Raw genomic sequence first — 15978 nt, forward strand, 5'->3', positions numbered from 1 at the left:
CCTGCGATGCTGCTGAAAGGCAGAAGCCCAAACCCACAAACCTGGATTCAGAGGACTGTCCACATGACACAGTTTATATAATAGAGCTTCCCAAACCACTCAGCCATCCATTTTTTTCTGAGCCAAACCTACTCATTGCTTATGTAAATTTTGTGTCAACTGTTTCAGCAGTTAGGCAGCTTAGTATTAGGTTATTTAATAGCATAGACATGATCAGCGCATTCTTACCTTACTCTTCACTCCCATCTGTTCCACAGAACCACTTGCAATTTATCATCATGTTTTGGGATGAACAGCAGAGTCTGCTTTTCCTATTAGAGGTGTGAACAGTACCTAGTCCCTGCTCAGCACCTCTGGTACAGCGTTTGTAATACAAACAACATGGGATCGTGCAGACCTCACTGGCTAGCTGACACCAGCAAAGGTATCAAAATCATTTTCACCTGCAGGTTTATGCTTGTCGTAGTCACCAATGGGATTCAGGTTCTTTGCAGATGCAAAATTATGCAGCTATCTGTAACCTCATTTTATATATAGCTGGATGGCTAGAAATCTGCCCCACAAGGAATGAGTAAAGCAAATTTTAGTCCTAAAGAGGAGTAACCTTTAGGTTATACAACACTATTTCAATTGGTAATATTTTTAGTCTTATCACTGGCTTCAGTTCAGCATACACAGGAAAGAATGCCACCAATCTCTTCTACAACACAAAGCTTGCTTGAAAATGAGTTAATATAACAAAAATACATCTTTATTTACAAAACCTTCACAACCCAGTGGCATTCAAGAGCTGTGAAAAAAACTAAATTCAATTTCTAAGAGGACAGTACAGCCCCACTGCCAAATAAAATACAAAACCACAGTAAAGAGTCCAAATGAAAAACAACCAATTAACCCTATCACCTCACCAAGAATGCCACAGAGACAAAATGAGAAGCAAACTTCTCCAGCATTGGAGATTTTCCAGCTGTCACGGTGGAGACTTTCCAAAGGAAGAATGAGTGCCTGTGCAACCAACCTACTTTTGCTCTGGTATCTCAGTTGTTAGGATGCTAGTATGGGTTGTGGGAAATAGCAATTAGAAACTCTGTGTAAACTTGCACGAGTTTCAGTTTTTGACACAGCCCCAATGCGCTGAGTATTGCACCTTCAGTACCGTCCTCTGGGGTCCAAGGTGAGAGCTGCATGCAGACCAGCTCTTCATCCAGGGAGAGATCCAGCAGGTAGTCATCCTTTAATTACAGACTTCATTGGAACTAAGCAGTAATGTTCATCTTGTGGCAGAAGTACCTTCATTTGGACAAATGCACTAATGCAGTTACTATACTTCTAACTACTGGCAGCCTTGATGCTTCTGGATCAGAAGCACTGGTGAATTTGGGTAACTGACTTCGAGAGGAGTAACTGCATGGGTGAACTGAGTAGCACGGGGTTCACTGCTGCAGGCACAAAAAGCTATTTGAGCATATTATGCCATCATTTCACTGGTTAGTGATACCTGTCACTGTCCACACAACACAGCTGACAGCAGAACAGGGGATGGCGGAATCTATGATTTACTTAGAGAACAGTATTAGGTTTTATACCTTACTGGATTAAAACGAGCACAACTGCTGGCTGCATCACAGATGCATTTTTTTTCAGGAACAAAACTCAGCAACTCTCTGATGATTCCACAGAGACCAGCCTACAAGAGAACACCCCTCACAGATATCTCTGCATAGTCTGACACAGCCCAGCGTGAACCTGTGTAGGTAGGACTTGCATTTCATATTATCTGAATATTTAAAGAATAAAATAAATTTCACAGAAGAGAAAGACCTGGAAGGATCCATTTTCTTCCCTGATCGGTTTATCAGACATAAAAGCCCAGCTGGGAGAGCTTTCATGCTGTGTGTACCAGTGATTCAAATATGACTCCAGCAAACCCGGTTTGAGTCATCCCTTATAAAGTGTGTAGCTTTTGCACTGGCAAGCACTGATTCTCAGGAGTACTCCAGCAAAGACAACTGAATTGCCTGTACAAGAAGCTCTGAAACATAAGCAAAAGGTAGATAGTTAAGTTCCACAGCTGCTTTTTCCTACATAGGCTCAGACTTTCTCCACTCCCTCCTGCTGTAGCTAATGGAAGAGGGAATAGTGGTAGCTTGCACAGCCAGAGAATTTTCCTGCTGAGTGGAGTTGGGTGGCATAGACAGAACAAAGGCTTACACTGGCACTTTCCCTCTCACTGGCATGCTTTGGGCTTGCAGAGAGGAAGGAGGTATCAGGGAGCCGTGGAATTATACAGCAAGGCTTTTCCCAGTGCTATGCTATTTTGCAGTGAGTATTCAACCCAAGGGAGACACTGGCATTGCAGCAGCCTCTTACACGTGCCCTAACATTTAACCCCACAAGGTAAGGCTGAAGCAATTCCTCTAGAGAATCCCAGAAGCTCAACATGTTCCCTTATATTTTGTGTATCTTTCACTCACTGTGTTCAGTTATTTAGATGCGATTTCCAAACGATGTGATGAAATAGGTACCCCTCTTCTCCAGCTCTCGGGTACCAAAATACCTCTGCCTAGAATCAGTTTTTAAGTAGCAATGCTTAGAGAAGCTGTTTCAAACATCTCTCCTTCCTTTTTTTTTTTCTTCTTCATTTAGTTTTCTTAATAATTACCCATTCTCTCTGGCTGACATGCAAATCACAGCTCAAATATTAGAAGAATAAATCAGATCAGTGGCAAATGAAAGGGCTTCTAGAAAATGGCTCCACAGGAGGTGGTGAAAGGCTTAAAATACTCAGAAATCTATATTCTCACCTTTTCTACAGACATTCTGCTCATTTCCTTAGACATCATTCTTAAGCCCTTGAGAAAACTGTCCACAGTGCTCATGATGACAAAGCAGAAACAGGTCTGTTCTCTCCTGCAGCTACCCTTGGACTCTCCTCCAAAGCCAGGAATCAAGGGCGCTCTTGAAGAACAACATGTATTAGGCCTACTGCCATTTGTCAAGGATTCCCCAAACTGGGCTTTTTCTGCTGCAGTGTCTCCCTCAGGACTTTACTTGCTGAGGATACCAATTCAGGATCTCAGGCTCACCACTGTCTAGACGACAGGTGCATAGAATTATTCAGAAGTAAAGGGGCCTGAGAAATGCAATAATAGGAAGGAAGTTCATGTGGGAGCTCCTCTGGATGGATGATCCATTGGATTCCCCATGAGAAGTGCTGCTGCATTTTCTTTTCATGTATGCCAGTGAAAGGAAGAAAACCATTCTGTTATAAGACAGGTTCTGCCTCTATCCATGTGACTTTCAAACATTCATACATTTCCATGGCAGTGTAGCTGTAGGTTTTAGGAAAACCAGACAGATGTCATCCATGCATCATATTAAGACTCCATGCTTTTAGCTTCGTGCTCGCAGGATGGAGACTTGGGGTCAGTGAGAGATTCTCTGGTTTTCATTCTCAAATGCTGAAATTCTCTTATTTCAGAGGACACTTTTGATCAATAGAACTACAGCTAAGTTGGAAGCTGCTCAGTTGTCATTGACTTTCTTCCTTCCTGTTATCCAGAACATTGCATAATCTATTCTTTTTTTTTCCTTTTGGTTTGTTAGTTTAAAATAAGTAAAGGAAATGACTCTCAAGTGGAACCCAACAAATGATAATAATAATAATGAAATAGTGTGCCAAGTACACTGAGAAAGGAGAGACTGAATACCCATTAGTAAGGTTAGAGAGGGGCATTAATAAAAGAAAGATTTGTTAAACATGACTCATTTCTTTTCCTTCCTTCCATAAATCTTATTATTTCCTTGGAGAACAGCCACGCGCTCAGTGCCTGGAACTGCGTTTCTAAATGGTGCTCTTGGTTTAGCTACTACCTGCCTTTACTTAAAGAAAACAAATGGCAAATTTGGCAAAAAAAGAACAAAAACAAAACAGCCCCACCTCCCATATTAAGACCTTTAAGTTTAGCCAGGTTTTCTAGCCCTGTGAAAATGTCTGTTGTTTATATATGTGCAACAACAATACTGCAGTTCTTGACTAAAAAAAGTGACAGCCCAATTGTTGCTTTTCCAACTCCAGCTACACTGGCAAAGAAACTGAAAGGAACTGAACAGGAATGTCGCAAATGGCTTCTAAATAGCAACAAAACCACCACATCAGCCAAAGATCTTCCTTCCACACCTGTAAACATTGTCTTTATCTGATTACATATTACAGATTACAAAGGATGATTCCACACAAACAAATGTGGATATTGCTATGTGTTAATTATGTCAGATGCATGCTAGCATTGGATCATAATCAAATTAAGCATTTATAAGAACTCGTGCGTGGGTAAGAGAAGGTGTGCTTTCATTAATGCAAGGCTGGCAGTCACACTTAATCTATCCCCATGCATACATGGCTTTGCCTCTCTTTTTGGCAACTGGATTGAAAGCTGCCAACAATAAATGCCTCTTTTTGACAAATCTGATGTGGACATTCGCATGATTCAACTGCAGCCAGTTTCCAACTCTTACTTTTAATATAGAAGTTTGGAACCATTTTCAACCAGCCTCAAGCCTATGAAGGGTAAATAGTGTTTTTAAAAATACTACTGTACCTTTTAAGTGTATGCAGATTGCCAGGCTGAATTTTAAATGCAATCACTTTGCTTCCAGTACACTCAAAAAATCAGGAGTCAGTCTTGTTGAATCAGTCCTCCACACCCAGGACCTGCTATTTCCATCATTTTAAGCCTGTGTGCTGCAATTATGTGAATTGTCCACTTTTTTTTTTTTTACTTTTTTTTTCCTTCAGCCCCCTCAATGAAATGCATATGCAATATAAAACCCATTTGTCAAACTGGAAATTGCTGTTGTATTTAATCTTCCTAAAGAGAGCAAAATCAAATTATGATGTGTAAAGAATGGTAATCTGTGAAATTCAAGGGAATACTCCATACATGTTCCTCCACATCTGCGACAGAACAGGTCGAAGAGATCTAATGTAGAAGATGTGGGTAGGAAGACATGATGTGAGCATACATAATGAGAAGATGAAAACTCTCTTAATCTTTGCAGATTGAATGAAATTTAATTACATGCTATATTGATTGTTGTGGATTACTGGAAAGAGACAGTGAAAAGGGAAAAAGGCAATTACAGTGAAATTGTAGTCTGACCCTTCAATTGCTTTTGGCATGAAAGGTTATGATGTGGTTGGGCATCAAAAATTCTTTATCTTCTATGATAAATCATTAGCAACAGACTTAGATGCAAAACTGATAAGGGAAAAAGAAAAAACAGCCAATTAAATCTTGTTGCTTTTTTTTACCTGCCAAAAAAAGAAAAAAAGAAAAAGTAAAATGAAGGCAAAGGAACAAAATACCAAAGTGTCACGTCATTTCAAGAATGATTCCTAAGTCTACCCAGCTTTAGTTCACTGTTGACTGACAATAAATGATACTCATCAGTGGAAATTACTTAGAAAAAAATAAATTAAAAATACATGGACTGAAGAGCTGCAGCTGGAATACCTCGCTGTTCAAAATAAACCTTATATCCAAAGTCAAACATTAATCGCTTCCCTAAAGTTTGACCAAGGAAGTTCCAGATGCATTTCACTGCTTTCCTTTCCTACTGCATGCTCCGGTTATTTACTTCACCAAACAGCAGCAGCTGAGCATAAAGAAACTTTTTGTAGTATGATTTCTCTTTTTTTTTTTTAAATTGATGGAAAACCAAAGCATGAACCAACTGAAATCCATAGTTTGGGTGTACATCTGCATGACCGCAGGGATTCACAGCAATTGCTACTCACTCCCATTCTACAAATTTGTGATCTGGACAGATCTATCACAATAAAACCACTGGTCTTAACTCAAACTCCTGCTACTTGCAGGAATTCATATTCCTTATGAATAAAATCTGCCTATCCATGTCTGTCTCCCCCTGTAAAAGTGACTTAGACCCCCCTCATTAAGAAGTAACATTCAAGAAGGCATCAGATGACTCTCTAACTTGCAGTGAAGTACTGCATAGGACAACATCGGAGAAACCCTGCTCAACACCGGGATGAAACAGCACAGTTCTGAGTGTTTGTGTAACACCAGTCTTTCAGGAAGGCACTGTAGAGCATTGTCACAGACAGACTCCCTTGAATTTCAGAGCTTCCAGAGCAGCATTATGCCCATTAACTAATGAGTCATGATATTAAAAAGCAACACCAGGGAGCTAAACCCAAGCGCTGATGCTTGATCCTGATGTCACTTACATTGATGCAGTTCTGATGATTTCAGTAGGCTATCTATTAAATGTAAGGAACTGAGGGAGTTGTTAGCACAAGATGGAAAAATGAACAAATACTTTAAGAATGAAACCGAGAAAGTATCTTTTCACAGTGATGACCAAATAGTTTAACTGCATTAATAAACTCTGTGTAATAAACAAAAACCATATCAGAGAGAGTCTGAGGGGAAATGGACAAGAAATCTGAACATCTCAGCTTGATTAATTTTCTGTATTTTTCCGTATAAGAACTTTCTAGAACAAGGAACTGCCTACAGTGTTTATTATAACCTGAAGGAGCAATGTAACATTTTAATTAAAGTAACTGCACTTAAAAAAAAAAAAAAAAAAAAAAAAAAAAAAAAAAAGCCTCCTAAATAGTGAAATAGCTTATGAAGAACTTTCTGCTTACTCTGAAGCCACAGTCATTACATGCAGTGATGCCTGCCTAGAACATTATGGGCTCCTGCTGATCCTTCGGGGGATGCTATGCTGAGATGAACACAGAGCTGGTAAAATCCTACCTGAAATCTCACTTATGAACAGCACCAAGAACGAATCAATTCAGAGGAAAAATAAATCATTCAATTGTGCTATGATGGATATATTGAATTTGGGAGGAGGATTTTTCTCTTAGAATTTACATTCTTCAGAACTTCTCCAAATTATCATTAGAAAATGCAGCTGCTGACTCTTAGTGTTGACTCTCTTCCTCTAACTTATGAATGCACACTTTTGTGACTAACACCCACCACTCCACATTCTTGCTCTCTCTTCTCTTTTTACATACATAAATGTGTATGTGAAAGTGGACAGGGATGCCTGTTCAGTAGCAGTCACTAACACAAACAGCATGTTACTGAAACCATCTAACCTACTTGGATTTACAGGGTCATTCATTCAGAAAGTAGTAATAGTATATATACTTTATACTAATCCTTCTATTTGTCTGCATTTTGAGACTGCAGTAGCCTTTGTTAAATCAATATTACGAGTAAGGTTTTCAGAAGCAGCCTAGAAGCACATTTGGTATCATTAAAAATATTTGCACTGCAAGTTTTATTTGGTGTTTGACACTGAATGCTACATTTATGTTAAAATCTCTTGTAAAAGTTTGCTCCTTCAGCTTCTTGTAGAAAGCATGGATATATTTAATCACATACTTATTTGATGTCCTACATTTAGAACTTTATGAATCTATGCAAATACAAACAGACTTCCTTGGAGGAATTGGTTCCTATATGAAACGTTATCTGTCCCTTGGCAACTGCTATGACTTAGCCTGTTCTAACTACCACAGAAGGTTTCTTTGCTTACCTAACAAGATTTTTCAAGGCTAGCAAATTAAAACTGAACGTAACAAAAGGAATTAGTGGATACTTACTTTCCTCGCCAAAGATAATACAAAATTTAAATAGCAAAGTCATTAAAGAAACATATGGGAGCAATGCTTGAAATGACTATTAAAAGTACACAGCATAAGAACTGGGTAGAGTGCTTTTTAAGTATTTTTGAGACCAAATATGCAACTTCCAGCTAAAAAATTGATGCGTATTTGCCATAAAAACACATACCCACGCAGAGTTAGCATATTCAGGGAAACTGTAAAACCTGGTACAGCTTATCAGGACTTCCACCAATCCTTACACCCATGAACTCTGCAGCCTCCTTAACTTTCTACTTCAAAAGTCCTGACTTTGACCCAAGAGTTTGAGGGGGTGCTTTCACACACCTCTCCAACAAACCCCTACAGCGTATAGCACCCACCCAGGACAGCTGATCACCACGGGACCAGCACCGCACTCCCCCCCAGCCCTCCGTACCATTTAGCTGGTTGTAGACCACTTCCTCCAGGTGGTCCAGGCGCTGCAGGATGGACTCCCTGTCAGCCAGGCTGCCCACCTTGGCTCCTCGGCTCCTGACACGACGGTCTGCGCTCCGGACAATCTGCACCAGCTCCTGGGAACGATCCTGGATCCTGCAGTAGACGGAGAAGAGGATGATTCCCACGAAGACCAAGATGTTGACCGTCAACAAAGTTTTGATTTTCCGTGCCACCGCCATGGGAGCCGCGGGCGCTGGGGGCACATCAAGGCGCGGCGGCCTCGCGGCCACCCGGCGCCGGGGCGCGGCGGGGCGCGGATATGAGCGGAGCTGTCCTTCAGCACCACCGCGCCGCTCCCCGCCCGCCGGCGCCCGCCTTCGCCCCGCGGGGCCCGGGCGGCGTTGGGCTGGGCGGCATCGGGGGCGCCGCGGAGCCGTTGCTGGCTGCCCGCTGCCGAGCCGCCGCCTCCTCTCCTCTCTTCTTCTCTCCTCTCCTCTCCTCCGCCGGCGGCTCCCGCTCGCCCGCCCTCGCTCTCCGCCGCCCCAAACGCAGAGCGCCGGTGCGGAGTGACGTGCTCCGGGGGATCTCATCTACATGCACACGGTGGAGCCGCCGTGCCGTGGCCGCGCCGCCCCGCCTCGCCCGCTGCTCCCCTGCCGCTGGTTTTCGGCGCGATGGATGGGTGAATGAGCCACGGGCGTTGCATGGTTTTCTCCACCAGTGGCCATTTTCTCTCTGCTGTCCACCTAGAGGGCCCGTATCCTACCCAAGCAAAACTGCAGGCAGCTCCTGGGAAAGTATAGGACTAAGTCTTCTCTTGCCTATGGTTGCACCCCTGTAGTTTAGACGATGACCCACCTGTCTTGCATCTGAAAATGAACTGAATCAAACTGACATGCATCTAGCAAGAGGGATAGCTGCTAATGCACTCTGCTCCATGGGTTTCCCAGCAGCCTAAGTGCAACCTTGGCTTGTGATCCTACCTGGAAGTGAAGTGTCTGGGACCACTTCCATATGCAAAAGAAGTTCTTGCCAAGCATTTACAAGTGGAGAGAAGCAGCCTAGGCCCTTATAATTAAACACACACACAACAACAACTGATGAAGAACTCTCCAGATCACCTAGCCAGCCACCTATGGACACAAGGTAGTGTTCAGCCCTTTCAAACTGGCAGCTTCTGCATTCAGTGGTCCTCCTTGTACACCATCCCACTTAGAGATTCTGCAGGAACATTTCCCATGAGAAGTTACATTTCTACAAAGGTTGGTTACTTTCTACAGTTCTGTACTCTCCAATACACTGAAGTCTCAATATCTAAATCCAGGGTCAGACATTGTTTCCCTGAAGCCATACTGAAACTCACAGTCAGCTCAGTAGAAGTAGCTCTGAACCTGCAATTTTCTACTGTCTTAATAATTTTAATATTGTTGTTATTGCAAGTCTGTCATAGCATTACACTTTCCTGGAAAATACCAATTTGAATGCTTATTGAACTAATGCTCAAGTGCAGCTTGTTAGGTACCTCCACAGCATTTAATATATTATAGCAACACCTGCTGGTCTTTATATGGTTAAGAATCTGTTAGCTCAGTTTTAGATTATAAACTCCAAATTCACAAGTTGCCCAGAAGAATTCAGTTTGGATTCTGACTCATCTGCTTGTAGTTTGTCCCCAGAGCTGAAAACCACTTTCCACTATCACAAAGAGTTTACCAGTTGATGTTTACATTCACATCACTGCAGCTTTACATGGGTTCTTTCAAAGACAGGATTTTGTTTGTGATGTGATTTGGGTCAAAATTTTCTTTCACTAAGCAAATGTTTTTGTTTTTATATGGTCACTTAGAATAGCCTACAGCATATACAGAAGCACATGTGAGCATGCTTACACGGCTGCAACCTTGCCTAACACCATTCAAATAATTGCTAGCTCTTGAAGATCTCTGTTCACTCAAGGAGCTCAAAGCAATTTACAGACAACATACTATTAGAGCTGACTGAAGGATGGCAGTAGTGTTTTGGAAAACTTTCAAGTTCAGAAAACATGTTTTCTTTTTGCATTGGAACAAAGCCAGAAAGCTTTGAAATATTCTCACAGAGATAGCACTGAGTTGAAACCATTGTTACCTGGTCGTAAGGGTTCCAATTTTTCCTCAGAAAGGCCTGTTATGCCAGAAGAAAAATAGATCAAAACCAGTATATGCAACACCTAGGTTTCAATGAAAATGCTTCTGTTGAAAACATACTAATCAGCTCTGATTGCAGAGCCATCTTACAAATGGGTAACATAGAAAGGCACTGGTAATTTGCCCCAAATCAATGCAACAAGCCAGAGGCAAATCTGGGATCCCATTCCGAATTGCAAATCCAGCTCTCTCTCTCTCTCTACTAAGCTATTATTCTCTCTCATTGATTTTTACTCCTACTCGTCTCCATAGGGCTCATGTTTTCACTCATACCAACCAAGATGAATAGGAAGCTGCTAGAAAGAAACACCAAGATCCTATGTATTTGAATGACAGTCTATACTTCTTCATGCTCTGCTTTCACTGACCTCAATCAAAATAAGCATCTGGATGAAGAACAGCTGCTTGATGTTAAGTAGCCAGAGGTAAAGATTCTGAAACAAAACATTCTCAAAAAGATATCAGATAGAGGTTTCTCCCCTCACATAGTAAAGATGGTCTATTGCCTTGGGGTACTCCTGAGCTGCTACTGGGCTGTCAAGTACTTAAAGCTAATAATCAATGATAACAGGAGAAAAACAACCACCATCACCACCACCCTATTGTTTGCCTCTATGAAACTCTGCTTGCTCTTCCAGAATGCTGATCTTGCAACAGTTATCTTTGCTTCTGTTGACCCTTGGTAACTGCAGTACATGCCAGCTTGGCATGGAGATGTTTGTATAGAGGGAAACAATTGCTTCTGCATTTACAGTCCTGCTGTGCTCAGCTACTGAGGTCAGAGAAAGTAAATTTCACTTTAAATAATAAAGAACTAAAAGATTTTGAAAAGAGCCTTTAGTAAAGCATCAGTCCTGCAGCCATATTCTTATCTGTGGAGTCCAGAATAGAACTAGGAACAGCAATATAACTCCACCCCAAGTTCATTTAGAGCTCGCATCTTTAGCATCTTAGCCTCAACTGGTACAGATCTCAATTCTTCCCCAAAAGTGGGCAGAAAAAATTACTCAAGATAGCCATGTCAGACTCTCCTGCAAAGTACCTTATGTACAGCAGAACCTTTGAAATTATTTTATGTTTTCCGTAGAATTTGACTTTTTGGAGTCTCCAGAAGGTGATCAATGAAAGACATTACTTTTGGGTAGAAATAAGATGAGGAGACGGTGATTGAATACCAGCTTAAAAGTTTCCCAACTTTAATAAAGCTTAGTCTCAAAACAATAAAATATTAAAGTGAATAACCATAAAATCACTCCTGATCACTTCTCCAAAAGGACACAAGGAGACTGATTTACCATATCTAAAGAGAATACCTTTCTGATCATTCTACTGCACGATATGAGACTTTTGCAAGAATGAATAAGAGAGACTTTGATGTCTGAAGTGTTTGAATGCTAGCTTTAATGAGAAAAAAGGTAAAGAACAAAATATGATGCCAGTGATGATCTGTAACTACAGATTCCAGCTGTATCTGTTCGTGCACATTAGCATCAGCTACCATTTTCCTAATGAAATCCCAAATGAATTTGCAAGCCAATTACTTAGAATTTTAATATAAACTAATATTTTATGTCTTAGGTAGTTTTTTATCTAGAAGAAGCACAGTAATGAATATATCAGGAATCGAAAAAGTGTTAAACTACCCAGACAAACAGAACTGAGGCCCTCATTCTGCTGCGAGGAGGTACTGCGGCACACTGAATAACTGCAACAGTGTTTGTGCAATCTCATTCTTGCATAGTTCCAACAGATTTTAGAAGAAGGGATTTGAAAATTCATGTTTGGAAGATCAAATGGGATGGCTTAAAATCTCCGCATACCTTTCAGAAATCACGTGGATGCATATATTCTTTTAATTTTGGTGATATTGTTTCCCTCTCTGATCCAGCTGAGAAGTGAGAATAGTTTACTGCTGTAAGTGCATTGAACTCAGTAGTGTACATTCTTATTTGGCTATCATCATCAGAGTCCCATTCCTGCTATGAGATGCAGGCTCATGGACTTCTGCAGATCTTCACCCAGTCAGACCCACTTGTAGGAAAAGAACCTCATACAATATTCATTGACTTCCTTGTCTGTGCCTTCATGCACATTATTAAGAGATGCACAGCCCTCCAGCAAAATCTTCACGACAAAATTAAGAAACACAGCCAGTCATCATGTCAAAGTCATAGGAGATTGAATATTCTAAGTGCAGCAGCACAGGGGTAAATTAGTATTGTTGCCATCTGACCCCAGAGCTGCACCCAATGCTGGCTTCAAACAATAAAAATAATGAGATTTTTAGATTCCATTTATTTTGAAACAACAACCAGCAGCTTGAAAAAACAAAACATGGTTTGGCAAATAAAGCTAACACTGACATTTTTAGCAAAGACTAGCTGATATAGTGGCTTGTCATTGGGAGAATCTGAGGAATCACTGCTGCCTCTGAGGTTTTCGGTAGGAACAATGCATGTGTGAGTAATAAAGAACATTTAGTTCAGTTTTTATCTGGCGTTGTCAGAGATGTTCAGTATATTTAAGAAGAAATCAAACCATTTCTAGCATTAAAGTCTTCAATGTATTTTCTTAAATATAGAGTCTTAAATAAAAAGTTGATGCACGGTGAAATTCCATCCTGAATACTGTGCCACTGGGCACACTTAGCAGATGGGAGTATGATGAGAAAGTCAAACTCATCTGGTAGAACTGAGTCTTCAAATATTTCCAGCAAAGGACAAAGTCTAATTTAACTGCATTGGATGTGAGCTCTTTTCCTTTTTTTCTTTTGTGGTTGTTGTTTTGTTTTTAAACACCCTTGAAAATAAGCCAGACAGGAGAAACAGAATGCTTGAGATTCTATAGGACTATGAAAACGCTGAAAGAACTGTTACGCTTTTCCCTATTCTAGACAGCGCAACTTCCCCAGTTTTCAGTTTCTCCATCTGAAAATTAGTGACAACTTGCCATAAACGTGGCAGAATTTGCTTTTATTGATCTTTACCTCACTTGATTTAGAGCCCGTACACAGCTTAAGATCAACTACAGTCCAAAACCAGAAAAATATGGAAAGCCAGCAGATTTGTTGCATGACATGGAAAGAGAAACATGGTGTGGGGAGCTGCAAGCAGCAACACGTAGGCAGGACATGCACAGACACTCAAAACCCTTTAAGCTGTAGATGGCTAGGAAGAAAATCTCTATTATTCATTAATTCTATGGAGAGCAGATAGATTAAGCATTTTTCCTCTTAATTAATCTTGCTTTGGGCTACAAAGTTAAAGAGCTTCATTTATTTATATATTTATGTGTTTTAAGGGAAATGTGTTTCTCACCAAAAATGCTCCACAGTAAAATCACAGCCTTAAAGCTTCTGGCCAAGCATTTCAGACTGCATATGTCATTAATCACCACATTATGGCATATAATTGTAGACACAGAACACTTACTGCTTTTTATACTGAACATAGGGAGATGTTCTGTGTCTGCTTTTATATTCCCAAGTAAAGACATTAACACCAGCCTTAAAGGACAGATCACATTCCACCTATAAAGGTATAAAGAAAACATGAAATGGAAAGGATCAAGACTGTAGTTTTCTTTATGCTATTTCTTATCATACATTTTACTCAACATGTGTCCAATTGTATCAGCTCAGAATATTTCATGACATTAAATCCTTTAATGTCCATCGAGCTGCTTTTGATTTACATAAACCAGGGATGAACAGGCAGTGCAGGCAGACCAGAGCTGAGTGGTGTTTTTGTCGGTGCTGGCTATTCCCCCTCATCACCCAGGCACACAACCCCTTGGGAGGACACATCTACACCAGGCTTAGCAGGGACCTCCATCAGCTTAAAATACAGGGATTTCAGCTGCTGCTTAGCAGGGATGTTGCACTGAGCAAGCTTGTTAACATGCTTTGTTCAATACAATTGGTATGGTACCCTGCCAGACTAAATACTAAAGGGTAGCTCAGGTGATAGACAAAGGTTATTCAACTTTTGACAAAAGGTTAGGGGAATTCTCTTGGAAACAGTAATTGTCTGTCAAATGGAATACTGCAACTTCTTGAACACAGGAAAGAAGAAACCACAGCGTGAATTGGATTAGGTCAAGAGGAAACTAGAAGTGGGTAGGTTAATATAGAGGAACTTAATGAACTTACCTCTAGGATTCTAGGGCAGTTTGGACAGAAAACAAAGGATAAAAGTGAGTGGATAAACCCTCAAATTAATTTGAAGTGTCTGCAGCTAAAGGAACTGAGGCTGTTTTCCTCCTTTTAAAAACTTTGGTGGTCAGTAGATGGATAGGGAATTTCTTACAGCAAAGAACGGCCACAGAGGATTTAGCATGGATTGTTTTCCTGTGAGAGCCCAAGTGAACTGACAAAGTTTCACGGGAAGAACAGAACATCTGCAGAAGTGGTAACATTTGCTACCGTAAGAAAACAGAATCTGAAGTAATGTATTTTCCCAAAGATCCAGAACCTGATATAAATACAGTATCATCATTGGCTAATTTGAGTTAATTGTCTGCCCAAGAAACCAATCTGCAAGGTCAAACCTGCTGCTAAGGTATCATTTCAAACACAAATGAGTTTTGGATCTGAGATTAAGAGAAGACTTTCAATACAAACTGGTAAATCAAGCTGGCAGTAGCAGCAAAAAATAACATTTACAGAAATGGGTCTTAGCGGTAGTTTAAACTAGGCACAAGCACAACTACTGATTACTATCAGATTCATTCTATTGATTAATTCTGTAGCCTGTATCTCACATCACCCTTTTCCCCTGAGGCATTTTCCCAAATGTTTTTGTTCTCAGTGCTCAAATGGAGCATTTATCTAGTATGGCACCCTGGTCTTGGCTGGGAGAGCGACGTGCTTCCATCTGACACATAACACACAGGCAAGACAAATAGTAATGGGCAGCAGTGATAAGAATAGCACATCTTTATAACATTCACTCTACGTATGACATAAATGAATACATCAGACTACTCTTAAAATAGCCTAGACTAAAATTAGTTAAGAGAATACTGTAACACTGTAACACCACTGCAACTGGAAGAGTGGGGTATAAAGACCTGATTTAGTGAGGAAAGCCCCTCTTGAAAGCGTAAATTCATCGCCACTAATTGTGCATAGCACCAGTATGAATTCAAACAAGAAAACAGAACAAGAAGCACTAAATCTGACTTTTCTCAGGTCAAACCTTCATTTTAGAGAATATCAGTATCAGAATTAGTGACCCTGAAGTCTTTCACACCCACCTGGTAGCGTTCAAGGTTCATATCTTTTTTAAAATGCCTTTTGCACTGCAAATGGAGGTATGGCAGCGTCCAGCAGCTCAGCACATAGCCCTGTGCTGATAATCTCTGAGCACCATAAACCTTCCATCTCATCACACCAAAATGTAAAAGCTTATTTAGAATAAACCATCAAAATAATGAAGACAGTAGCATATTTGATATTTTCAATGACAACAAATAGTTGAACTGGCTTTAAAAACCTGTGCAGATGTGGTAAATCACTGCTCTCAGACACGCAGGCTCTTGTTCATCACTGGCAAAAATGCACAGCTAATTGTGATGACTATGTTGAAAAGCAGTTTTGGAGCTGAGAATTTTCTGTATCAAATAGTGTTGTGCTGTTTGTATCTGTTGTGTGGAAATTAGTTTTGTTGCACATCTGCAGTCTCCCTCCCAAAGTTTTCC

General features: G+C 40.6%; 1 protein-coding gene across 2 annotated transcripts in view; it reads right to left on the bottom strand.

Annotated features, from left to right (window-relative positions):
• GALNT9 (polypeptide N-acetylgalactosaminyltransferase 9) overlaps positions 1 to 15978 on the bottom strand; it is a 301484-nt gene that overhangs the window by 96611 nt on the left and 188895 nt on the right. The window contains exon 4 of one of the 2 annotated variants that reach the window (XM_072351100.1): positions 8091 to 8245. Coding sequence is in view for 1 of the 2 variants with exons in the window: in XM_072351099.1 (XP_072207200.1) it covers positions 8091 to 8682 (592 nt within the window). In the remaining variant the exon portion in view is untranslated. Of the gene's footprint in view, positions 1 to 8090; positions 8754 to 15978 lie in introns of those variants that run through there. The other variant, XM_072351099.1, reaches the window with a different exon arrangement.

The sequence above is a fragment of the Excalfactoria chinensis genome, chromosome 16, assembly GCF_039878825.1.
Source record: "Excalfactoria chinensis isolate bCotChi1 chromosome 16, bCotChi1.hap2, whole genome shotgun sequence".
Taxonomy (NCBI): Eukaryota; Metazoa; Chordata; class Aves; order Galliformes; family Phasianidae; genus Excalfactoria; species Excalfactoria chinensis.